This window comes from Natrix helvetica, assembly GCF_964273705.1.
Source record: "Natrix helvetica genome assembly, chromosome: 5".
NCBI classification, from domain to species: Eukaryota; Metazoa; Chordata; class Lepidosauria; order Squamata; family Natricidae; genus Natrix; species Natrix helvetica.
Genome location: NC_138551.1, coordinates 415479 through 438870, shown reverse-complemented (window position 1 = coordinate 438870; position 23392 = coordinate 415479). Strand labels below are relative to the sequence as shown.

The following is a 23392-nucleotide window of genomic DNA, read 5'->3' as shown; positions in this document are numbered from 1 at the left end:
CTGGCCCTCCCTCCTCCCTCCCCTTTCAACTCTCCTTTTGATCTCCTGGGGTCTGTGGGTGGTTCTGATGTTCACCCCAGTCCCGCTTCCCAACACAGATCTCGCCTCCGTGGCTTCCTGCTTTACAGAGGAAAGAGTTCCTTCTGCCACTGGCAACACAGGAAACATCCGCAGCGCTTCTTCCCGGGTTTGGAACTCTGAGCTGGCCTGCCTGCACTGCAAGGGGACTATCCCCTTCCTGGAACTGCTTTGGCCCCCCCCAGCCTCAGGGATGGAGGGCAGCCCCAGAGCCATCCGTGACAGAGGGCGCGTGGACTCTCCCAGGCACTCTTCCGCTGTAGAGGCCCCGCCTCCCCGGCCCCTCCCTCGCTCTGCCCAGTGGCCCTTCTGACTGGGCAGCGCTAGCCGTGCTGTGTGTGTGTGTGGGGGGCTGTTCTTCATAGGAAAAAGAGCTGCTGCTGGGGATCCACTTGATCTAGTAGTTTGTATGATGTGCGAACCAGGTGAAGCAGCCGAGATTGATTGGGGGGGGGGCACACCAAGACCTTGAATTTAAAGCCGAACTCCCAGCAAGGCTTGGCAGCAATGGGGAGGGGGGAGTTGGGGGCATAAGTGCATCTCCTGGCATTAACCATGTGCTGGATAACGACGTTCAAGCTGACCCAGGGGAGAGGGGAAAAGGGGGTGCTTGCTATCTGAAACCCCACCACTCCACACATCCCGCAGTCCAACGTAATGCGCCCTTCCGTCCCCCTCCCATCCCCCACCTGGGCTCGGGAAGGAGCCGTTTTTAACACGCGGGGGCCAGGCCGCGGAAGGCAATGCAGAAAATGGGGGGCGTGAGATGAAGCGAGAAGAGCAGCTTTAATAGGCCCGGCCACTAGTCCACAGCCGCGTCCAGGAGGCTCATCTGCTCCCTCCCAGAGCTGCCCCGCCCCACCCCACCCGCCCCAAGCCTCCTCTGCCGCCAAGGCGCTACCGTCGTTGCGGGCAACTCTTCGCCGATTGAACTGCCTGGCTGGGGCGCCGGAGAAGGTGCGTCCCGCCGTTCTCTGCCTCTCCGGGCTCACTTGCGGATTCTCTGCCCGATTCCCTGCTCCCCAGAATTGTCAAACGCATTCGAGCGCCTCGAGCCGCCGCTGGGAAACGCCCCGCGCCCCGGAGCCGGCCTTGTCCACCGCAACAGCGCCCGGGCTCCTTTCCGTCCACGGCTCCTGGGAAACCGGTCTGCTGGAGGCGCTTGGCATTCCGCAACATCCAAGCGCAGCCCGGTCCCCTTCAGCTGGATGCCAGATGCGGCTGGAGCGCCGTCCTTGGCTGAGAGGCAGCGGGAGAGCCTCGGGCCTTTCTCACCCAGGGGAGACCGCTCATTGCCAGGCCAGCGCGCGGCACCTCCTGTTCCCATCTGGGCAGCCACGGGGCTTCCGGAGTCGGGGTGGGGGTGGGGGTGTCTTCCTCCCTAGATGGAATCTGCCGACCTTCTGTGCGCCTCTATGGCGCCACCCCCGAGGCATCCCAGCCCGCCCCAGAAGCCCTTCGCCGGCCTTGGGTGTGTGGCGACCCGCGTACGTTCCGACCGCTTGGGATCGACGGTTCAGGAGTCGAGCGCCTTTTTGGAGAGCGGGTGGGGCTTGCATGGAGGTCCTGCCCCTTCGAACAGTCCAGACTTGCGGCCTGCATGAAGAAAGTGCGGCCCGGATTGGCGCCTCAAACTGTCCCGACCTCCCAGTACTGGGACCGGCCACCGCCCGGCCTTGTTAGCCGTCCCGCTGCGAATCCGGGCCTGGGCGTCCCTCGATCGAAGACGCGCAATCTGCCTCAAAGGGGGGGGGGGGCGAGCCAAGGAGCGCCAGCGTCCGTCTGGGCCTGATCCCCGGGGCAAAAGTCGCCTAGTAGCGCCTACAGCTGTGGCGCGCCGGTCTGCTGCTGAGCCCATGCCGGGACCGGCGTGGTGGAGCGGATGAACGCGTGAGTGCTGGAAGAAAGGGCGCGACCGGGCAAGCCCCATAGCGGACCTAGGCTTTGGCCGGGACGGAGCGCTTCCGGGAGCCGTAGACGCCCACTGCCAGCACCATCCCCAGGAGCAAGGCGGAGCCCACCACGAGGCAGGTGACAACGACCCCCGTCTGGGTGCGGGTCAGGCCCCAAATCCCGCCTCCCCCTCGCCCCGCTCCGGGCAGCTCCCCCGGGAACTCGTGCGCGATCTCTGCGCTGCCAGGCTCGCTATCCAGCGGCAGCTGCCAGCGTCCAGGCGACAGCGTCTCCGGCGTCGGCTCGCTCTCCGAAGGGGCCTCCGTGTGGCTCCAGACGGTTCCCCAGCCCTCCAGCGGTGCGGAGCTCCTAGGACCGAAGGTTGTGGCCTCCGGCTCCAGCAGGGACCGGCCCAGCTGCCAAGGCGGGGCGGCGCAGCGGGGGTGGTGGCTTTCTCCGCCGAGGCTGGACCTGTTCTCCCGCAGCCAGCGCCGAAGCCACCGCAGGGCAGGGTCGCAACGCCAGGGGTTGTCGTGCAGTTGGAGGTCGCGCAGCTCCGGCAGCCCGTCGAAAATGCCCACCGGAAGCTCCTCCAGCGAGTTGTTCTGCAGCTGAAGGGCGCGCAGGCCGGGGGACCCCTGGAAGAGCCGTGCGGGCACGGCGGCCAGCCGGTTGCTGTGTAAGGAGAGGTTCCGCAGCGAGGTCAAGTCGCGCAAGAGCGCCTCGTCCAGCGTGGCCAGCCGGTTGGAGTGTAGGGCGAGCTCCTCGAGGCCATCCAGACCGGCAAAGGCGGCGGGCGCGAGAGAAACGAGGCGGTTCTTGCTCAGGACTAGGATCTGCAGAGTGGTGAGGTTGGCCAGGGCGTGGCCGGGCAGCGAGGCCAACTGGTTGTCGGCCAGCCGGAGTTCTCGCAGATGCGGCATAGGACCGAAGGTGCCCGGACGCAGCTCGCGCAGGGCGTTTCCGAAGAGCGAGAGCCGCGAGAGCTCGGGCAGGCCCAGCAGGAGCCCCTCGGACAGCGTCTCCAGGAGGTTGCCGGACAGCAGCAGCTTCTGCAGCTTGCGTGGGCCGGCGAAGAGGCCGACGGGGAGCTGGCGTAGCCGGTTCTGGTAGAGGGCCAGTTCCTGCAGCTCGGCCAGGCCGCCGAAGGCCCGGGGCGCCAGCTCACTCAGCTGGTTCTCATAGAGGCGTAGCACCTGCAGGCGCGCCAGCGGCGTGAAGAGGCGGGGCGGCAGGCGCACCAGCTGGTTGCGGGCCAGATTGAGGCGGGTCAGGTTGGGCAGCTGGTCGAAGGCGCCCGGGGGCACGGCCTGTAGGCGATTCCCGTGCAGCTGCAGCTCCTTGAGCGCACTCAGCCCGGCGAAGTGGGCCGGCTGGATGCGGCGCAGCTGGTTCCCTGACAGCAGCAGGGCCTCCAGCCGGGCCAACGGCCGGAAGACGTCGGGCGGCAGCTCCTGCAGCCGGTTGCTGGCCAGGCTCAGGTAGCGCAGCGCCGCCAGGGCCCGGAAGGCGCGGGGACTGAGGCGCTCCAGCAGGTTCTTCTCCATCCGCAGGGCGAGCAGCTGGGAGGCATTGCTGAAGGCTGTGGGGCCCAGAGCAGCCAGGCGCGTGTTGACGACCTGTAGGCTCATGGCCTTGGCGGGCAGCGGTGTGGGCATCTCCGTGACCTCAGCGCCGGAGCACTCCACCTGGGCCGTCCTGGAGCAGGAGCACCCGAGGGGGCAGCCGCCGCCCGCCAGGATCGACGGCAGGAAGCTCAGGAGCAGGACGGAGCGGAGCGCCATGTTGCCTGCGGAGAAAGAGAGACTGGTGTGAGACCCTGGAGTGTCCCACACAGAGCACCGAGTACCCTCTCGTCTCACGCCCTGGAGCCTTCCGGGGTGCTGGGGCCTCTGGCAGGGCAGTTCCACGCTGCCTCCCACCCCTCCCCTGCTACTAAATGGTAGCAGAATTGCAGGGAGGGGGTTTTCTGCGTGGCTCTGCTGCGCCCCTTCCCCCCATCCTAGCCCAGGTTCCGAGCACTCGGCCTCCAAGGGCCCCGCCTGCCTGTATATCCCCACCCTCTGTCTGCCCCTCACCATGGAAGATTCTGCATTAGTCCGGCCGGCTGATAGAGTGGATTTCAGCCCAGCGAGGTTGGTTTGTGGAACACAGCTTGGGTTGGTTAAGCCTTTCCTTAGCCCTGGCTTGTGGGGGGGGGGGGGGGAGCGGCTGGGATCTACTAAAGGCAGCAAGGGGAGAAGATCCACGACCCTCCTTGGTGGGCCGGAGGTCTCTGTCCATGAAAGCCGAATGGCTCAAAAGTAGAGACGTGGCAAACAAGAGCCAGTCTTGAAGAGGGATGGAGGACCGCTGATGCTTCCATCTTTTGGGCCCGGAATGAGAGGGCGGAACCACAGGGGACATCCATGGCTTGGAAGAACCACGCTCGGGGACCGATCAGGGCAAAATACGCTCACGTGGGCAGCGATTGCGCAAACCAAAGGAATTGCCGATCAGCAGAACCCAGCTGGAAAGTTGCCCGCTTGGGTTCGAGGCCCAAGTGCTGCGTGACGGGGTGAGGGCCCCGTTCTTGCCCAGTTCCAGCCGACCTGGCATGCAAATACGAATAAATGGGGACCACTTCGGGGGATGGGAACAGAGTTCCGTGCACCTCGATATATCATCGTGCTGGCCACATGACCACGGGAAGTGTCTTCCGGGACAACGGGGGCTCCCTTGGGCAAGAAACGAAAATGAGCAGCGCCCCCTGGAGTCAGATACGACTGGACAAGGGGAACCTTCATCTTTACAGCGGAATGGGGGGGGGGGGCGTTAGAAAATCAGATTGCCCGATTTACTCCGGACACAAACCGGAGGGGACAGTTAGAGGGCAGGGTCAAGATTGAGACGGAACCATAAGTAGAAATCGGCAAGAGGAATTTCAGCCAAGACAACGGAGAAGTTTAATGGACCGACCCTGCCCTCTGCTGACGGGAGGGGCTCCTGAGCTTTGGGCAAGGGACGGGCCCCCCTTTCATCTCCGGGGGACGGCCAAGCTCTGCCGGTCCCCTTGACCGAAACTTCTCCGAACGTCTGCTCGGACAGCATCGGTCCTTGTCTTATGATGCGCGGGGTCTAGCAGGAGAATCGGGGCGGAGGGACCGCGGCTGGTCTCTGGCGGGACTCCTGAGGGATGGCTGCCTCCTCCCGGAGAGCAGAACAAGAGAGGGGGCGGCGGAGACAAAAGCCCCCATCTCAGAGGCCTGGCCCTGCCCACCTTCCCCGTCAGGCTGTCCTTCTCAGCGCGCCTTCCCCGCCAAACTATAATCGCCTTCCGCTGGAAACGCTGAGCGAAGCTTTTACGGTCACCATAATCACAGCCCATCAGGCCGAGTTTGGACTAGCTAGCCTGTAGTGCGGGGAGGGAGAGGGCAAGCGGACGGGGGAGGCATCGGAGCAGTCCCGTCCCCCCAGACACACACCCGGGGCCGCATTCACGACGCGTGAGATCATAGAAACTGCTGAGCGCAGAGCCAACACGCAAAAGCAGCCTCTCCGGGGGCGTCGTATGCTTCAAACGCTCGGCTGGCGATGTCCGGGTGGCCCGAGAGGGAGGGAGGGGGAGGCTACCCCGCCTGGACCCACGCAGCCGCTCCATCACGTTCGCCCGCGATGCTGTAGGGTCGCTGTCCCTTGGCTGCATCCGCAGGAACCGCTTTATCTGATTCCTGAATTCATTCGTTCATTCATTCTCTCGCTCTCTCACAGCAGACATCCAAGTGAAGACTCCCCACGTTTACCTGTTGTGCGAACCGAGTTGCGAAGCCTGTCTGTGATCAGGGAGTGTTGTGCGAACACGGCCAGTGCGTGTCTCTGAACACGCGGAGTCCTTTCCCTGACCAACCAACCCCGCCATCCCATCCCCCGCTGTGGCGCGGAATCGAGTCGCGGGGAGAAAGCCCCCATCTGGGAACTACTCCGTAGGAAGTGGACGTCAGCCGAACGTCGGAGGGGCCTCAAGCACTCAGCTACCCGGGCAGCAGAGTCCGCCGCCGGTCGCTTGTGCTCTCGGCCAGGGCATCTCCCGCAGGCCCTTCCTCTCCCGGAGAGCTGCGAGGGAGGGGCGTCCAAATCGCCCACCCACCCATCCCCGCCCGCGCTCTCGAGAGCATCCCTCAGGGAAGAATCCCGAGCTGCCCTCCCCCCCCCCCGGCCCGCCCGCAAGCTTTGGACGTGCGCGAGTCCTCCACGCCAGAACTTTCCCTGCGGCGGCAGCTGGGCCAGATCAGCCCCCCGCCGGTTCCCCGAGGAAGGAATCTGGCCACGCCGCAGCCTTGCCTCGGCCATATGGAAGCAGTTCGCGGTGCGGGACGGGCTTGTCTCCGGGTCCCGCCCTCTTCGGCACACCAGGAGCGCTTCGGGGCGGGGGTTTCGTTTGGAGAAAGAATTTAGCATCCCCCTCCCTCCCACGCCCACCCACGCGCCCAGCAACCCGGAGAGGGGGGGGCTTGATCACTTTTGTCTTCTTTGTTTGAACCGCTTTCTCCGTTTGACGTCTGCCTTGCAATCTAACGGTTCGGTTCCCCGCGAGCAGCGACGGGAAAGGCGAAAGGAAGAATTCCCCCACCCACCGTCCCGCCCCGCAGCCAGCCCTGGGAACAGGCCGCCGTCGTTGCAGAGGCACCGGGAGGCACTTACCCGAGACCAAGGAAAGGCGACGGCTGCCGGGCTTTGGGTCCGCTGCGACCCTCCGCCTTCCTCCTCCCTGTATTTAAAGCACCAGGGAAGGGAAGCGTCACAGGTTGCTGCAACCGAGCAGAGAGCGGGAGGAGCGAGAAAAGAGACCCGCCCGAGAGGCAGCTTCCCTCCCTCCCTCCTCCCTCCTCCCTCCTCCCTCCGTCCTGGGTCTCTTAAAATGCCGACCCGTGACTTGGATTCACACGACCCGTAGTAAGGAAGGAAGGGAAGCCGCAGCGCTGAGTCTTGCGCCTCTGTGCACCAGAGTCGGAGGGAATGTAGGCAACCCAGGTGGGGAGAGTCGGTCTGCCTGCCAACATAATTCTTCCTAAAGCCATGGGGTCCTTAGAGGTCGTCTAGTCTGATGCTCGGGCTTTGCAGCCCCCCTGTGATCCCCAGGTCAGCCTCTGGGCCACTTCAGTCGTACTGGCCCATTTAGCTTGCCTGAGCACCCCAGGGAAGCACCCTTGGGGCTGCCTGTGTTTAACAGCTGGACACAGGGGCTGCCTGTGTTTAACAACTTCAGTAGTTTTGACTATGGTTTGATTTTATTGCTTAATATGGTGGCCTTTTTCTGGATCCACCCCTTTGCAAGTGAGCCTGTGCGGTGGGCCCAGCCAGGATCCTGCTGAATCCCCCCACTGTGTCCTGTGGGAAAAGGACTCTGCTGAGTGGGCTGCCAGAGCCCCTCCCTGAGAAAGCCATTTCCCTTCTGCCCGTCTTTCTCCACTCTGTCCCCCCCCCCAAGAACCCACCCCTCTAGGAGAGTTTCCCTGGAATCCAGGATCTGGTTCCATTAAGCTGAAGCCCCAGCTGCTCCCCCCCACTCTATGTCCAGGTGCTCTGCAGAAACCACCCCCCAGGAAGAGGAGGGGAGCCTCCAGACACACCAATGTCAAAGTGCCCCCCAAGTGGAGCTTCCCCCCCCCATGGAAGGCAGCATCCTTTGGCGTGCCCCAGGTCTCACGTGGGGAGGAGGCTGGTGTGTGTGTGGTGTCCTGTAGGGGAAAAGGTGGCACTGGAAAGGGGAGACTGCGAAGAGACAGCAGCAGGAGGGGTCTTCATGGCCCTTCCCTGCTTTTCTCGCCTCCTCCCTGAGGAGAGGCTGCAGCAGCTTGCAGTGTCAGGGTTTCATCTGGACGGCCCCTCCAGGCCTCCCAAAAGGAGTCCACAGGCATTTTCCTGACCAAATTCCTGGGATCAGCAGTTCCCGTGTCCGAGTCTGCGGGAGATTTGGGGGAGGATAATAGCGTCCCAGGACTAGCTTGGAATCTGGCAGCCCCCCCAAGGTTCCCGGTAATGACTTCCAAGCCTGATTCTCCTCCTTGGCAGCCAATAGCTCTCAAAGGGTCCTGCAGTGATCAGCATTTGTCTTCAGCCAAATCCACACACAGCCATTCAAAGTCCACACCATAAAGCCAGAGATGAAAGCAGCATTGACATGACAGAAAGGGAAGTTCAGCAACAGGAGGTCCCAAAGGCCCCACCGAGGTCAACATTCCTTTAGAGGAGAACAGAGCCACAGAGAGCCACAGAAGAGGAGCCTAAAGGCCGAGAGAAGGAAAGGGATTTGGTGTAGAGCAGCCCCCCCCCCCTCCCCAGTGATCCTCTTTTTTCCAAGTGGGCGGGGGGGGGGAGCAAAGGAAAAAGCAGATTTTCACGGGCCCCAAATGGCATTTTGGACTCAATCTAGAAGCAACCTTTGTCTTGTGACTATAAATTGCCCAAATCAGCTGGGCTGGTGCTGCGGCCTCCCCAGCAAAACCAGCCGTGTTATTTGAGGGCTGTACTGGGCAACTAGTTGATCTGAATCTGACTGTGCCAGTCTGGCCAGCGCCTGGCGCCCAGTCCTGCTGCAGCAGGGTTTGTGGCAGCCTCCCCACAGCCAGGGTGGCAGTCGGAGCAGGAGCCAGGCAGGGCCACAGAGTAGAGGGCCTTTCTCTGTCCTTGGAGGCAATGCCCCTGCCTGTTCTGTGTAGGTTGGCAGCGGGAGAGCCCCCCTGAGGATGAGCAGGAGCCCCCTGCTCTCACAGAGGGGCCCCAAGGGCTTCTGCTGAGACTTTCGCTCTGCCCGAGTGGCAAAGGCCCAAAGGGGGCCTTCCTGCCAGGGCAGAGGAATAGGAGCAGCTACCCACCCTTTTGGGGGTCCTGCAGGCTCCCCGCTGACTGGGACAGATGGTGCTCAGCAGCCCCCTCCCCTCGGTGGGAGCAGCAGCATCCTGGGCCATGTGTTCCCTGGCAGGGAAATGGCTGTGGTTGGGCTGCCGCTGTTCGGTCGTCCTCGACTGGATTCCTCCCCGGGCGGGCGCTGCTGCTGCTGCTGCGGCGGCCTGAGCATCTCATCCCCTCCTGCCCCTCCGTTAGCTGCATGGAGCCTTTCCAGGCAAAGATCCTTCTGGAACTCCACGTCACCACTTCCTCCACCCAGATTTCAAAGCCCCTCCGCCATTGACACCACTGGGAATGTGCCTGTCCACATCACGAAGCTGGACTCTTCTTCAAAGCAGCTGCCGAAGGGCCCTGCTGAGTTGGCATGGGCCGGGCCGGGTTTTTGCCTCTAGCCTGGCTCCCCCTTCAGCAGGATGCCAGCTGGGGGCAGCAGGAAAGGGGGCAGCTGGGACTGTCTGTATTGGACTGGCCCGAGTCAGGAACCCCCATTCCACTGGGCATCTCCAAGTGGAAATGAACCTAGCCATGCATGCCTGCCTGCCCCAAAATAGTAACCTCAGACATCGGAGGCAGGAAATAAGGAAGAGACGGAGGCCCCAGCCAGCCAGCCAGCCCTGGGACACGCCTTCCACCCCCAAACACCCAAATGCTGCCATCCAGTTCTAGACTTGCAGTTGTTCATCTTTCCTGTTAAACGTAACTTTGAAGCCTATCCTATATAACTTTATAATTTGAAGTCCCATCCGTTCTTCTTTTTGCCTCATATAATCTCTCCACCGTTTGCTGCAGAGTACTTGACTTCTCAGCCAAATGGAAAGATCTGCATATAAATGTACATTCACTTACCATCTTTGTCACAAGTTTCCTCCTCCTCCTTCTGCCTTATCCGTCATGGGACTTTGGCAATCATGTTGGCCATCCCATTTTTATCAACAGCCGCACAAAAAAGGGCTGCTGAGTTTTGTCCAAGCCAATCGTTTAGATTTTGAAGCCACGAGCTTCTTCTTCTGCCTGGACCTCCTTTGCCTTCAATCTTTCCCTGGGGGGTTAAGTGAAGGAGGATGCATTTTTCAGGTGTCGAATCCCATGTCCAAAATATTCTAACTTTTGCTATTTTTATTGTTTTGATGATTTCCCTTGGCTTACCCAGGCGGCTTATTACGAGTTTCCTTACAACTTTTAAAATGACAGTCCAGATTTGGCTGGATCCCACATAGTTAAGCAGACTAGCTCCTCTCCCAGTCCACAATCCAATAAATCATGTTTTTGGACTATGCATCCCCCCACCTTTCTGTTTGTGTGTGCGGGGGGGGGAGATGAGGAGGGTAGCCAAAGCAGGAACAGCCTTCTGGGGAGGAGGGGGGGGCTGGGAGGATACCAAAACTGACAAAGCCAGCAAAACTGGCTGGCTAACAAACGTTTCTTTAGGCTTTCCAATTCTCTGGCCCCTGGAATGAGAAAGGCTCAATACATTTCAGAGCTGAACAGAACAGAATCAGAGTTAAAAGGGACCCTGGAGGTCTTCTAGTCCAACCCCCAGCACAAGCAGGAGATAATATACCGTTCTGTCCAATTTCTTGTTAAAAACCTCCGGCAATGGACACCCACAACTTCTGGAGGCAACCCATGACACTGGTTAATTGTTCTCGCTGTCCGGAAATTCCTCCTCATTTCTTCTCCCCTTGATCAGCGCCCATCCTAGCCCTTCTTTTTGCCTGGCTGGCCTGGGGTTTGCGGGGAGGCAGAAGTGGAAGTGCCCCCCGCGGAGGGCAGAGATGAGCCTGCAACAAAGCAAGTGGGGAAGGCCTCTTGGGGCACAACCGTGTGTGGTTAGTAGCCACAGCAGCCCAGGAACATGGAAAGGGCACATCAGATTTACTCCCAATAGTAATGGAATTTTACAAGGCCATTTAATACAATTACATAAAATGTCTTTATTACAACTGGGTACCATTATAAAAAAACAGCAAAATAATTTTTTAATGTGGAGCCATTTGTTAAACAAAAGTATTTTTCAAACATTTTAAGATGATGGGATCTTGCCAATCCTGACCTGAGGTGCTGGTGGCAGAGAATACATAATTTATCCAAATGTTTGCATATTTATAGTTTTTTTTTTAAATGGACATTTCTATGCCCAAAAATGATATCTGAACCTTTAAATCAACTTTTCCATCATATATACAAACATTTGATTTTAGGATTTAATCTTTGCAAGCTAAAGAAGCCCTTTTAAGTCTGTGTCAATCAAGGAAAGCTTTTGAGAATAAGATGGTTTGCAGCATAAGAATTATTCTTCACCTCGTAACTACTGATATGCAGCCATAATATACTACAGTAGATAAAATCACCCAGCGAAGGAAAACCGTTTCTCCACTGGAAAAATAAATAAAAATGAAGAAGAGGGAAAGTTCTCAAAATGGCCAATTGAAAACACTGCCAGAGGGAATTGGGTGGCGGTCTTTGCCCCTTTGAGGCGGCCATCTTTCCACCAGCAGAACACCAAGACCCCGAGATTGGAGAGGATTCCTGCCCCCTCCCCATTCACTGTGAAGCTGTCCTGTGGATGGGTGGGGGCTTCTGTGTGTCAGCTGCGAGGGAAAGGGGTGGGTGTGGGCCATGACACCCAGCAGTCTTATGAGTACAGTTATTTGGGAGGAAATAAAAGCATTAATGGAAAAAAAATACCCTGAGGGATGGAGGTGTGTGTCTGTGTACATATATTATTTTAAAATCTGGATATTTTAAAAAGTATAATTTAAGAGTTGCTCTTTTCTTGAGCAAGTCCTTTAGAGATATGCATAAATAATAAAATAAGATTTAATTGGCCATATATACAATCTTAACAGCTTTAGGGGTAAGTCTGCCTGAAATAATTTACGAACCACTCTGAATCCAAGTTAGCAAAGTGATATTTGTTCACCTGAATTCACAAGCCTTCAAGGAAGTATAAGAAAATAGTTATTTAAAAACACCCAACTTCAGAATTTTAAACGTCCTTGGAACAGATTGAAGATGCATCACCATCCCTTCCAGAGGGGAGAGCAGCTTGCTTTGAGGGGGGGTCGCCACAACTGCTCCCCAGAGGGCGGCTTCAACAGAGCGTTGCTTTTAGTCCCAGGACCCTGTGCAGGTGCTGTGCAGCCGCTCCCTACGCGCCCCCCAAAGCCTGCTGACCAGCCCCTTTGTCTTTGCCTAGCCGGGGAGGCGTGGGGGGCAGAGCGGGGAGGTGCAGCTGGCAGTCACGGTGGCGGCCCCTGTTCAGAAAAGGCTCCCCCGTCCTCCGGCAGCCACCGCTTCCCAGCAGCGAGGGGTGCTCGCAAGCCACAGTTCCAGGGTCAAAGGAGCCTCGCAGGTCCTTTCATCAGCACTGCCAAAGTCACCGATACTTGTGGATTCCCAAGGCAGAAGGGGGAAGCGCGCATGGGCCGCCTTCCTTTGCACGTGGCATGGGGGGCTGAAGGCCCGACTGCAGGCGGCTTCTCCGGCATCTGTTGCTGCCCTCAAACTATTAGCACCATTGTGGAGGAGTTGCGACCCTGGAACAGCCGTCCTTTCAACAGGCCTGCAGTTTGAGAGGCCGTGTTTTGCCCAGCCCAAAGCTCGGGCCTCTGGGTTGCCCACAGGAGACTGTCCAGCTGATGCGGCTGATGCTGCCCTTTCTGCCTGCCTGCTCCGGCCTTCCTCTCGGCAGGCGATCTTGAGGGGCGCTTGGTCAGGTCCCAAACTAGGCGGTCCCAGTGAAAGGCCTGGGCTCCACCGACGGAGGCTCCCCATCTGCTCTCTGCCAAGCGCTCCCACCTGTTAAGGCAACCCGCTCCAGCCGGCCAGGGGCTCCCGGGGGGGGGGGGGCGCCTGGGGAGGAGGGCAGAAGGCAGCCTGCCTGTGCCTGCGTAGAGCTCTTGCAGAAGGAAGACGTGGGCGTGAAGCCGCTTCCTGGGACCGGCCCCTGGGCTTTGCAAAGCACCTTCAAGTCCAGGTGGGGAGCGGGCTGCATCTCCTGATGTGGTGGGATGTTTTTGGGGGTGGGGGGGAGGGGGGGAGGCTCACCAGATCCAGCCCTCCCAGGGTCGGGGGAGGACAGAGGGAGCAACCCTCCCCTCCACCGGAGACCAGCCAGAGTGTCCCCCATGTTTAAGGTGGGGCGGAGCGCCCATTCCTGGGCATAGTTCCAGATGGAGCAGCACCTCTGGCCAATGGGAAATGCAGAGGGACCTTTGCGGGATGCCGGGAGTGCCCAGGAGTGTCAGGCAGGCCCCGTCCCTTCGGGTGGTTTGCCTTGCCTTGGCAGAAGGAAAGTCCTTGCAGGCGCTCAGGCCAGGAGGCCGGTGGGAGGAAGACTGGCATCAGCAGGGTGAGAGGAGAGGGGAGCGGAGCCCGTCCATCCGTCCATCTGGTCAGCAGCAGAGAGGCCAGGCATGTGCCAGGGGGGCCCTCTGCTACGTCATGGCGATCACTTGGCAGGAGCCGTTCTGGCAGGAGGAGGGGCTGGGGGCCTCGGTGGTGGTGCGGCCCTTGGGTGGCCACTCCGGATCCACCAGCAGCTCCTGGGCCAGGTGGACGTAGCGGGCCTTGGGTGGCCTCTTCTTCAGGCCGAGCAGCCCCAGCAGGGCACATCCACGGCAGCGGTCCATCCCCTCCTGGGAAGAGACAGAGGGTGGGAAGCTGCCCCCCCCCGGCCCCTCAAACAAGGCAACCCCCCCCTTCCCCATGGGGTTCTAACTCAGCTGCAGACCAACTGTGCCTCCTCCTCCCCTGCCCTCTTGGGAGCTGAGGGGGGGGGGGTGCTGTGGCCCAACGTGCCAGTCCTCTAAGCTGGGGAGAAGACCTAGAGCTGACCCCCACCTGCCCTCCGGCCCACCTTGCCAGCCCCCCTCACTGTCCCCTGGAGCTCCTGGGCGTAGAGGGGGGGGGAGGGCAGCAAAGCCAAGGCCCTAACCCTGCCCTGTTTGCCCCACCACGTGTCCCCCGCTGCCTGCCAAGACCTCTGCAGCTGAGCCCCCCCAGCCCCACCAACCGCCTTGGAAGGAGTGGGGTGCTGCATGCTTGAAGAGGAGGGAAACATGCAGAGTTCCAACCTGAGACGGGTGGGAGGAGGAGGAAGAGGAGGAGGAGGAGGAAGAGGAAGCTAGGTGGTCCTCCCCCGGCTTGTCTCGGCTGAAGAGGACCTTCCAAAGGACCATGTCAAGGAGAAAGTTCTGTGATTTGATCCAAGAAGCAGGGAGAATCGAGAAGGCACAATCAGAAGGCTCCAGAACCAGAACAAAGTTGGGGCCATTAAGTCAGTGCAGAGAAGGACAGCTGGGGAGGGGGCCCCCCGGAGGAGGGGGGGGCAGCAGACAGGCGCATGCAGAGGGCAACCGTTCCGGCCCAGCACTCCCCCTCCCGCTCTCAGCGCCAGAACTCCCCCTCCGGAGAGGCTCAACTAAGCCCCAACTACAGCCAGCCCGGAAGAGGGGGCTAAGCAGGACCCCCTCCCCCCAGGGCCCCGGTCACGGGATGCCCGCTCGGCCTCCCCTCCGGAGAGGAAACCGGCTCCCGGGACTTACCTCCACCAGCAGGGAGACGGCAGCGTTGGCCATGACCAGGAGCAGCAGGCTGACACGCCAGGCCTGGGGCACACAGACCAGCTGCGGAGCAAGTGGACACTCAGAGGCCGTGCTGGGAGAGGGGAGAAGCCCACCCTGGGCGGGGTCCCCAATCAGCCCTCCTTGCCTGGCCCCTCCCCCAGACAGAGGGCGGGGGAGGAGGGGGTGGCTGAGCTCCCAGGGAGGCGGCCAGGCGCCCCCCTCCTACCTCCAAGAAGGATTCGATAGCTGCCACCGGGTGCAGCAGGAGGAACAGGGCAAAGGCGTAAAGGGCCACCACGGAGACCACGAAGAGATCTGGGGAGGGAAGAGGGGTCAGCTGCCTCCTGCAGCCCCTTCCCCAGCAGAGAGGGAGGCCCTGCCTGCTCCCCCACCACCGTTGATACTTTTTGCACACCAGCGCTTGCCCCAAGTCCTTCCTCCCCAACCGGTCCCTGCTCAGGGGTGGGTGGGTGGGGATGCGGGTGCAGCCTCTGCAAGGTTCCCGCCCCCCCCCCCCAGGGCCACGTACAGTTCCTGTAGCAGGGCTGGCGGAAGGGCCGGCCCTTGGAGAAGACCACGGCCACGATGAGGTACTGGAAGATGGAGATGAAGAAGAGGCTGGTGTTCTCGTAGTTGCGGATGTTGTGCTCGTCGTGATGGGAGACGTTACCCGGCTGGGAAGCGTTGGCTGCAGCCGAGAGGTTGCAGGCGCTGGAAGACAAGCGGGAGGGAGGATTGGGCTCAGCCAGGCCCAGGGCGGGAGGGAGGGAGGGAGGGACCCTGCGCTCGGCAACCAGGCCGACCCTAAAGAAGCCTTTGGGAGAACCTGGGTGCCCCCCTCTCCTTGCCAGGCATTCTGCAGGCTAAGCAGGGAAGCGTCCCTTTCCAATCGCCCCACTTTCCACGTACCCCTTCCGGCCACACTGACACCCGTGGGAACCCCACAGCAACCCGGACTCTGGTCCCTGCTCAGTCCCAACCCAGCTGCAGGGCCCCCCCGAGGCCCCTCCTGCCCCGAGCGGCCTTCCTGCTGGCCCCATAGGAGGTGCCCGTGTTCCCCCCCTCTTGGCTCCAGAGCCTGTTCCGATCCGCGGCCACGCTGGGAGCAGAAACCCGGGGAGGATGGGGGCTTCCCTTCACCGGACGCTCGGAGTGGCTCGGCTGAGGCCCCACGGAGAGAGAAATGGTGCAATCCGCATAAAACATTTAACTTTCCATCTCACCCCAAAGTAAGTTTCCGCCTCGTAATGAAATTGGCTCCAAAAGTGCCCATTAGACTCCTTATTTTTGCCAAAACATTAGGAAGCCTCCCTCCAAAAGGACAAGATGGTGGAGGAGAAAATATTCAGATCCTAACCAGCCTCGTCTCTTCCCGGCATCCGAAGTGCAGAGGGTGAAAAGGTTCTGCCTTTGAAAAACAATAAGGCTTTGGAAAAGCTGCTCCTGATTCTTTGGCCCTGCAGACGCCAGAGGCCTGGCCTTCCTCTGCTGGAGAAAGAGGGGGGAACTGGCAGGGGGAGGGAGAGGGCGCGTGTAAAGGGGAGAAGCCCACTTTATGAGCCCACCTGGGGCTGGGGACGGGGAGGAGGGTTTCGGCTGCCCTTGAACTGTGCCTGGAACACATCCCCTTCCCCACAACCTGCCCACGGCTTTTAAGAGCGCTTCCAGGTTCCTGGCAGAGCCCTGGGGGGGGGGGCAAAGACAGCACCCTGCAGCCTGAGGGGCCTTTCAGGGGCAAGGAAGGAGCGCTGACTCACAGGCCCCTCCTCTCCCTCCTCTCGGAGCAGCTCTTCCCATCTCCGGGGGGGGGGGTGTGTGTGCAACAGCCTTCTCTGAACTTGGTGGGAAGCAGAAGACGGCCGAGGGGCAAGAGCCGTTCTGCTGGGTGGGGTCAAGGCCTGCCTTAGCCCAGCGCCTGGATTCTCCCAGGCTCCAACCGGGCGCCTCTCTTCTGCAATTGGGGTTGGGGGCCACAGGGAGGAGGGAGTTTTCTCAGCGCTCCAAGCAGAAAAATGCTGAGAAAAGGGGGGGGGCGCGTTTCACAGGGTGCAGATGTTCTGATGGCCACCAGGTGACACCAAATTGCTCAACTTGCTAAAACGCTCTGCTGCCATCTAGTGGGGGAAGGCTCAGGATGCCGATTTCCTGAATCCCAGCTCAGGAACTCCGGCAGTAAGAAACACACGCGTGTGCCCTGCTCCGTGGCCTCTCGTCCACGCATGCTTTCTCTGCGCCACGGCTGGGGAACGGTTATCCGCTGCCCACGTCATGGCAACTGCGATGGCTTCTGAAGAGCAACGGAAGCAGCAGGAAAGGGGCTTCCCAGTGGCAGCCGGAGGAGCCTCACTGGCCTCGGCCGCCTTTCTGCTCGGGGCTGCAGGGTGACCTCAAGCGCACTGGCCTGGCCTGCTGGCCACTTACTCTGAGGAGGGGCTCCACGTCTCGTACCAGGGCTGCTGCTTGACCCACAGGAAACCCAGGACCTGGAAGCCCAGGCAGATGAGGATCTGGGACAGGACGGAGAAGAGGAGGGCCCCCGAGATGAGTCCGGAGGGCGGCCGCTGGGCCACCAGCTCTTTCCATGCAGGGTTCAGGCTCACTGCAGGGAGAGGAGTGGGGGGGGGGGGGAAGGGGCAGTCAGGGAAATCTGCCCACATGCCCCCAAGAAGGCCCAAAGCACACCAAGGGCAGCCAAAGTCTCGGGACTGGCCCCAGGGAGACTCTTTGGAAGAGTCTGGCTGAGTTCAGACACCAGGACCAAAGGAGGAGGAGGAGGAGGAGGAGGAGGAGGTTGGGCCTATTGGGGCCTTCCCCTCCTGCCCCCCCCCCCTCCTCTCCCTGCAGGAACCTCTGCACTGGAGAAGAGCCTCTCTGGCCGGGCCCCTCAGGGGAGTCACCAGGCTGGGAGGGGGAGGACAAGCCCGCTCGGGACCCAGCGCCTTCTGCCTCATCTCTCTGCAGCCAGATCCCGGTGCTCCAGAGCCTCCTCCTGGGAGTGGGGGGGGGGGGCTTGCTCCCCCAGCACAAGTCCCGATCCAGAGGTCCCGGCCGGTCCTACTCACTGGTGAAGACCAGCACCAAAATGATGGCCAGGTCGATGAAGAGGAACTGAAAATCTCCCAGGTTGCTCTGGACCTGCAGAAGAGAGTTTGCACCCCCATCAGGGGTTGGAGAGGGGGGGGGACAGCTACTCCTCCCGCCTGCCTCCCCCCTCCCCCACTGAGCTTCGCGGTCTCCCTTTAGAGCCCTCCCTCTCCAGCCCCCCCCACTACTCTCTCAAAGACAGCTACTCCCCCTCCCCCTCCCCCTGAAGCACCCAGACTCCGACCTTCCTCCTGAGCTTTCTGCTGCTGCCCCAGGCGGCCTTCCTCTCCCCTAGGAAGCCGCTTCCCTCGCTGGGTGGCTCCTTGCCGCAGCCCAGGCCCAAATTCCCTCCCCTCCTCCTGCTCCAGGGAAGCTGCTGGGCTCCAGGGCAGGTTCTCGTTCCCTGGGTGCCTTTTGAAGCCGCTTCCGGGCCCACCGTCAGCGCCCAGCGCAAGGCACAGGAGCCCCCCGGGGGACAGGCGCCCTGCAGCAGCAGCGCTGGGGGAAGGTGCCCGGGAGGGCCAGAGACTCACGGAGTAGAGCAGAGTCACGCTGAGGTACTGGATGATGCTGTATAAAGCCATGAATTTGAAGACGCAGAAGGAGGTCATCAGGGCTGCCCGGCCTTCCCTGACGAAGCAAAGCAGCCGTTGGGTGGAGGAGGCGACCACAGCCCCTCCTCCACGGGGGGGGGGGAGCCAAGAACTCCTGCTCAGCCCCATCTCCGGAGGGCGAGGGGCCTGGGGGGGGGGGCAGGGAGAGCCACCCGCTGTTCGTCTTGTGCAGGAGGGAAGCAGGCATCTCAGGGCTCTTGCCACATGGAGGCCTGGGGGCTCCCTTGCCCCCCCCCCGGGAACAGGGGACCCCCTGCCCTCCCAGGGAAAGAAGCGGCTGCCCTGGCATGAGACCCACTTGGGCAAGGGAGCAAGGGGCCCTGAGGGGCCAGAGGGGCTTGTTCAGTGGCCCCCGTGACCCCCCCCTCGGCAGACCTCAGCATGGTTCCCCTGCCCCCTGAAGAGCCAGCCGCCCTGGCACTCCGCCCGGTGGAGGGGGGCGCCCAGGCCTTTACCTGATGAGGTTGGGCACGCAGGAGATGCTGGCTGTCCTGGAGGTGAAGGGAGAAGCGACGGAGGCCTCCAGCTCGGAGAGGGAAATGCCGCCATGGGCCCTCTTGAGAGCCTGCGCGAGGAGAAGGGGCGCTGAGGGGACCCTCTTTGGACCCGACTGAGCAGCTGCGGGGGGGAGGGGGGGAATACTCACCCCACAATCGTTCGCTCCGTCCCCGCACATCCCCACGTGGTAGCTGCAAGAGACAGCAGGGAGGGTGAGCAGGGCGGGTGGGGAGGGGGTGTTCCAGGGACCCCCTGAAACTTCAAGGGATCGACAGAAGCAAAAGCCCTCCTCGGCAGCCCCTCCCCCACTTCTGGGAAAGGGGCCCAGGAGAGTGAAGGGGCCGTGGGCAGGAGGGGGGGCTCTCGGGGCTGGGAAAGAGGAAACACCGCCCCCCCCCCCAATCCACCCAGGGCTTGATAGCAGCAGGAGGCCACCCGCTTGGCTTGTGCCACCCCCCCACCCCACCCCGGCCAAAGCAGCTGAACGGTCTGGGGGCAGCCCCAGTGGAACGGCCCTTCCCCTCCCACCAGGCCCCAAAGGGTTTGCAGCTCTACTGAACCCCGGGAGGATCAGGAGGTCCGTGTGGAGCAGAGGTCCGAGTCCAAGGAGGGCCCTCCTCGCAGGGGGTGGGGGGGCAACTGGCAGGGCAGAACGGGCAGCCGAGCAGGAAGGAAAAGGCTGGCAGCAGGAGCAGCCCCCAGCAGCAGAGCCCAAGGCCAGGTGGCGGCAGCCGGCTCCCCCTCCCAGTCTCCTGTCTGCTGACCCCAGGCAGCCCCCCCCCCCAGGGCAGAGTTCCTGCGTGTGGCCAGGGGCCCAGCAGCAGCAGCAGCAGCCAGGCTCCGCATGGTCTTGGGGGGAGGGGGAAAGGGGGGGGGGCTGCCGTCTCGTACTTACTCTACGTTTTGCAGGGCCTCCACCAGCTGCGTCTTTTGGTCCGGGGCCATTCGGGCAAAGACGGTGCCGTGCAGAACGAGCTGGAAGGCAAAGGGGGGGGGGGGGGGAGTTGGTCCTCTCAGCACTCCGGGGCGGGGGGGGGAGGGGGCGCAGGGGAGGAAAGGTAGACAGGACAACGGATGCTGGTGTATGTGCGTGCGTGCGTGCGTGCGTGCGTTTGGCAACAGGGGGGAAAGTTGGAGGCATGAAGGTTCTTTTCCTCCAGGCAATTTAGCACCTTCCGCGGTGAGGAAACACGGAGCACCTTCTCCTTCTGCTGCACTTCTCAGGATGAAGGGGGGGGGGGAACCTCTAGAACTGCTGCCGTGTTCCCCCCCCCCAGCCTCAGAAGGGCCCAAGGAAGCGCAGGCTCTTGTAGGGGGGTGGGGGAGATGCAGGTGTGGGGAGGGGGCGGGGGGCTCCTCCCTGGAAGTGCCCCAGAGGGACAGACCTTGGGCACCAGGTCCTGGAAGTGCTCCTGGATGACAGCGAAGGACTTCCCGTTCATGGCAAAATGGAACCTGGTTCTGGGGGAGTCTTCGTCGTTCTGCTGGGCAAGTTTAATGGGAATATCCTGCAAGAGAAGAGAAGCAACGGCCCCCTTTCAGTCCAGCCCCTCGGGGGGGGGGGGGGGGGGATTCCTCCGGCAGGGCCTCTAAACTTCCAGGAAAGAGTTAAGCGCAGCTGCTAAAGGAAGCACCTCCTCCTGGACAGATGTTTGACATATAAAGTCAACAAAATTGGTCACTGCCACTCAGACCTGGCAAAGACAGCTGTGTTTGTGTGCCCCCCCGGGGGGGGGGAGTTGGGGAGGAGCGGAGTGCTGGCTCAACATTGCGGCAGATTTAATATCTGACCTGAAAGGCCTGCGAATTTAGTCCAATTCTTTTATTTTATTCATTAAAGTTTTATGTTGCTGATCTCTCTGACAAAGGATTCTGGGCACCTTGCAACTTATCAAACAAGTAAAAAATCAAAATATCAAACATTAAAAAACTACAGAGATTAAAATACTATTAAAATACAGAAGGAAGGAAGAGTGCTGAGCCAATCACCGCTAACGAGGCACCTCCAGGGAGGACCCCCAGCTTCAAAATAAATACATGGAAAGCCCCACCCACTCAGGGCAGCCCCCACCCCCTCCCCCTCCCAAGGGTGGATGGCTCATTGGGGCCAAATAGGGGGCATGGACCATCCCTCTGGAGACACACACACACACACACACACACACACAGACCGTTACCCAGGTCACACTGGGGTCCCAAAGGTGGGAACAGCTGGATTTTCTTGGGTTTTCTCCCCTTCTCCTCCGGGGGGGGGGGGCGGGGGGGCGGGGGAGGGGCTTCTTCTTCAGGGAGGCCCCTTTTCTCCCGGCTCTTCCTTCCTCCCTTCCTTCCTTCCCCCAGGGCCCCTTTTCTCCCCAGGGCACAACTTCCCTCCCAGCTGAAAGGGCAGGCTGGGGGAAAGTGTGTGTGTGTGTGTGTGTGTGTGTGTGTGTTGAGGGAGGGGCTTTGCCACCCGCTGGCTCTCCCTTGAAGTGCCCCTGGGACGGAAGGGTCCCTCCTGGCCCTCCCTCCCCCCCTCTTGCCTCTGAGTTGATGGTGGGCGTGGGGTCAAGGGCCTTCTCCAGGGCATCTGCGTGGTGCCACTTGATCCTGGCGGGGTGCCCGTCCTTGGGAGGTAGCGCTTCAGCCACAATGACCTTGTCCTGAGGTAGAATCATGCCACAGTCCCGAGCCACGGAGATGGCGGTCAGCATGTTGTCCCCTGTGAAGCAAAGGGAGTTTGGCCAGGGCTCAGCCGCTCCCTGCCAGCTGCCCTTCACACAGGCACACGGCCCTTAGCAACCTGCCTTCTCAAAGCCCTGGAAGGGAACCGGAGGCCCTTCCTTAAGCAAGGAATCCCTCCAGCCCCCCCCCCCCCCCGATTGCCAGTGCCCTCCCCTCGGCCCCCGTGTTCCCCTCAAGAGAGAGCAAAGAAGGGAAGGGAGAACTGGACGCAGGAGGAGGCTTGGATTCTCCCGAGGGAAGGATGGCTGCTCCCCCCTCCCTCCCTCCCTTGGGCACTGAACCCAGCAAAGCATGCCGGGGAGGGGGTGGGTGGGGGAGGAGGACGAGGGCCTTCATCCGATGGCGGCTCCCAACTCTTTTCCTATCCCAGCCCGAGAGGCTGGAGGGCCTCAGCCACAAGGCCAGTGTCTTCTTCACGGTCACAGCCGGAGGTGGGGGGAGGGAAGGGCCCCAAGCGAGCGGGAAGGGGGAGCTCTCCCCTCACCCACCTGTGACCATGACGGTGCGGACGTTGGCCTTGTGCAAGTCCTGGAGGACGGCGGGAGTTTCCGGCTTGAGCTTGTTCTGCATGACGACGAGCCCCATGAAGTCCAGGTTGGTCTCTATGGCGTCCCTAGGGCAGGAGAGGCGGCGCCATGGGAAGCGTCTCCCGGGTCCCCTTAGAATCCCCTCCCCCTTTTCACTAGAGAATCGGGCAGACCCAGCCCCACCAGCCTCCCCAGAGCCCCAGCTTCTCTCTCGGGTGCTGGCAGAGCCCAGGACAGGGCAAGGAAAGGGGGGGGGGCTGCCAGGGAGAGCAGGAGGAGGAGGAGCTGCCGGAGAGGCGGGGGGGGGAGGCAAAGGCCCCTCCCCGCCAGGGGACGGAGCAGAGAGAAGGAAGCGCCTGCCGGGCACCCTCCTCGCCTCAGCCCCGCACCACAGATCCCCTGCCAGGGCCGGGCAAGGCTGGCGGCCACTCTGGGAGGCCCTGCTCAGAGGAGGCCGCTTGAGGCTGGGGCCCAGGCGGAGCGTTCGGAAGGATCCCTGCGCTTGGGCAGGATGCGGAGAGCAACCCCAAGGAAGCGGCTGGGGCTCCAGCAGCAGCACCCTCTTCCTCTGGCTACTTCAGAGTGCTTGGACTACTGCCCCCCCCTCCCCTGCCCAAAGCCCCCTCCGCTTACCGGGCCACGTTCTGCACCTTGTGCCAGGTGAGCTTGGACTCCAGCTTCCTGTGAGCCAGAGCGATCACCCGGAAGCCCTGCCTGGTGTAGTCCTCCAGCACCCGCTCAAAATCCACCGGCACTGGGGAAGGGAGAGAGGCCACCGGCTGAGGCTCACGCTGGCAGCGCCCCAGCCACCCCCACCCCCACCCCCACCCTGGGCGGTGGAGCAGGGGAGCCGGAGCCAGGGAAGGGGGCGGGGAGAAGGGAGGCTTACCGGTAGCTGGCTTGCAGAGCCCCGCGACCACTTCCGGGGCCCCTTTCATAAAGGCGTCCATCTTCTTCTCCCCCAGGATCCGGGCCACCACGCACATCCGCTGAAGCGCGGAAGAGAAGGGGAACTGCCGCACGATCCCGATTTCGTAGCTGGCCTGGTCAAGGGAGGGGCATGTGAAGGGAGGTGGTTGATGACCAGCCGGCAGGCGGGCAAGGGGGCAGGGGGAGCACTCACCGAGAGCTGGAACAGCTCCTGCAAGGGAAGAAGGAGGTGAGAAGGAGGTTTTCTGCAGGGTGGCCTGGCACGGAAGCCTCCCCAGCAGCCCCGGGAGGGAGGGCCTTGAGCCACGTGAGGGCCCCCCACCCAAGACGGCTCGCAGTGTGTGCCCACACCCATGGGGGCCCTGGGGGTGGCTGCTGGAGGAGGCAGAGGGTGGGGGAGGGGGACCCACCATTTCCTTGTTGTTTCCAGCGCTGAAGTCCGGAAGAAGCTGCTTAGGCGGCCGGACAACCGTGGGCATAATCTGGTTGTGAAGGGCCGTTTCCTCCTCCGTGGCCTCTTCAAGCACCTGGAGGGAAGAGAAGCGCCCGTCAGCACAGGCCCCGGAGACACCCCCCCCCGTTCCCC

At 61.6% G+C, this 23392-nt stretch overlaps 2 protein-coding genes across 7 annotated transcripts in view; both read right to left on the bottom strand.

Annotated features, from left to right (window-relative positions):
* Positions 1-950: 950 nt before the first annotated feature.
* On the bottom strand, positions 951-6761 carry LRRC15 (leucine rich repeat containing 15). 2 transcript variants are annotated; one of them, XM_081955870.1, is made up of 2 exons: positions 6652-6761; positions 951-3760 (listed from the first exon to the last, which is right to left on the bottom strand). In XM_081955870.1, exon 2 carries the CDS (start codon positions 3753-3755, stop codon positions 2016-2018), a length of 1740 nt encoding a protein of 579 aa, XP_081811996.1. In that variant the 5' UTR covers positions 3756-3760; positions 6652-6761; the 3' UTR covers positions 951-2015. The 2 variants fall into 2 exon arrangements, with proteins under 2 accessions (XP_081811996.1, XP_081811995.1); XM_081955869.1 differs by lacking the exon at positions 6652-6761 and adding an exon at positions 5754-5988.
* Positions 6762-10750: 3989 nt separating this feature from the next.
* The window catches only part of ATP13A3 (ATPase 13A3), a 37873-nt gene continuing 25231 nt past the window's right edge, over positions 10751-23392 (bottom strand). For 4 of the 5 annotated variants that reach the window (XM_081954857.1, XM_081954859.1, XM_081954860.1 and 1 more), the window contains exons 16-33: positions 23217-23333; positions 23000-23017; positions 22766-22919; positions 22510-22630; positions 21838-21962; positions 21148-21326; positions 20011-20133; positions 19521-19600; positions 18774-18816; positions 18583-18692; positions 18047-18143; positions 17492-17564; positions 16851-17028; positions 14959-15140; positions 14656-14744; positions 14409-14489; positions 13938-14057; positions 10751-13499 (exon numbers count right to left, since the gene is read on the bottom strand). In XM_081954857.1, coding sequence (XP_081810983.1) covers positions 13299-13499; positions 13938-14057; positions 14409-14489; positions 14656-14744; positions 14959-15140; positions 16851-17028; positions 17492-17564; positions 18047-18143; positions 18583-18692; positions 18774-18816; positions 19521-19600; positions 20011-20133; positions 21148-21326; positions 21838-21962; positions 22510-22630; positions 22766-22919; positions 23000-23017; positions 23217-23333 — 2091 coding nt within the window. In that variant the 3' untranslated portion in view covers positions 10751-13298. The remainder of the gene's footprint in view (positions 13500-13937; positions 14058-14408; positions 14490-14655; positions 14745-14958; positions 15141-16850; positions 17029-17491; positions 17565-18046; positions 18144-18582; positions 18693-18773; positions 18817-19520; positions 19601-20010; positions 20134-21147; positions 21327-21837; positions 21963-22509; positions 22631-22765; positions 22920-22999; positions 23018-23216; positions 23334-23392) is intronic. The other variant, XM_081954861.1, reaches the window with a different exon arrangement.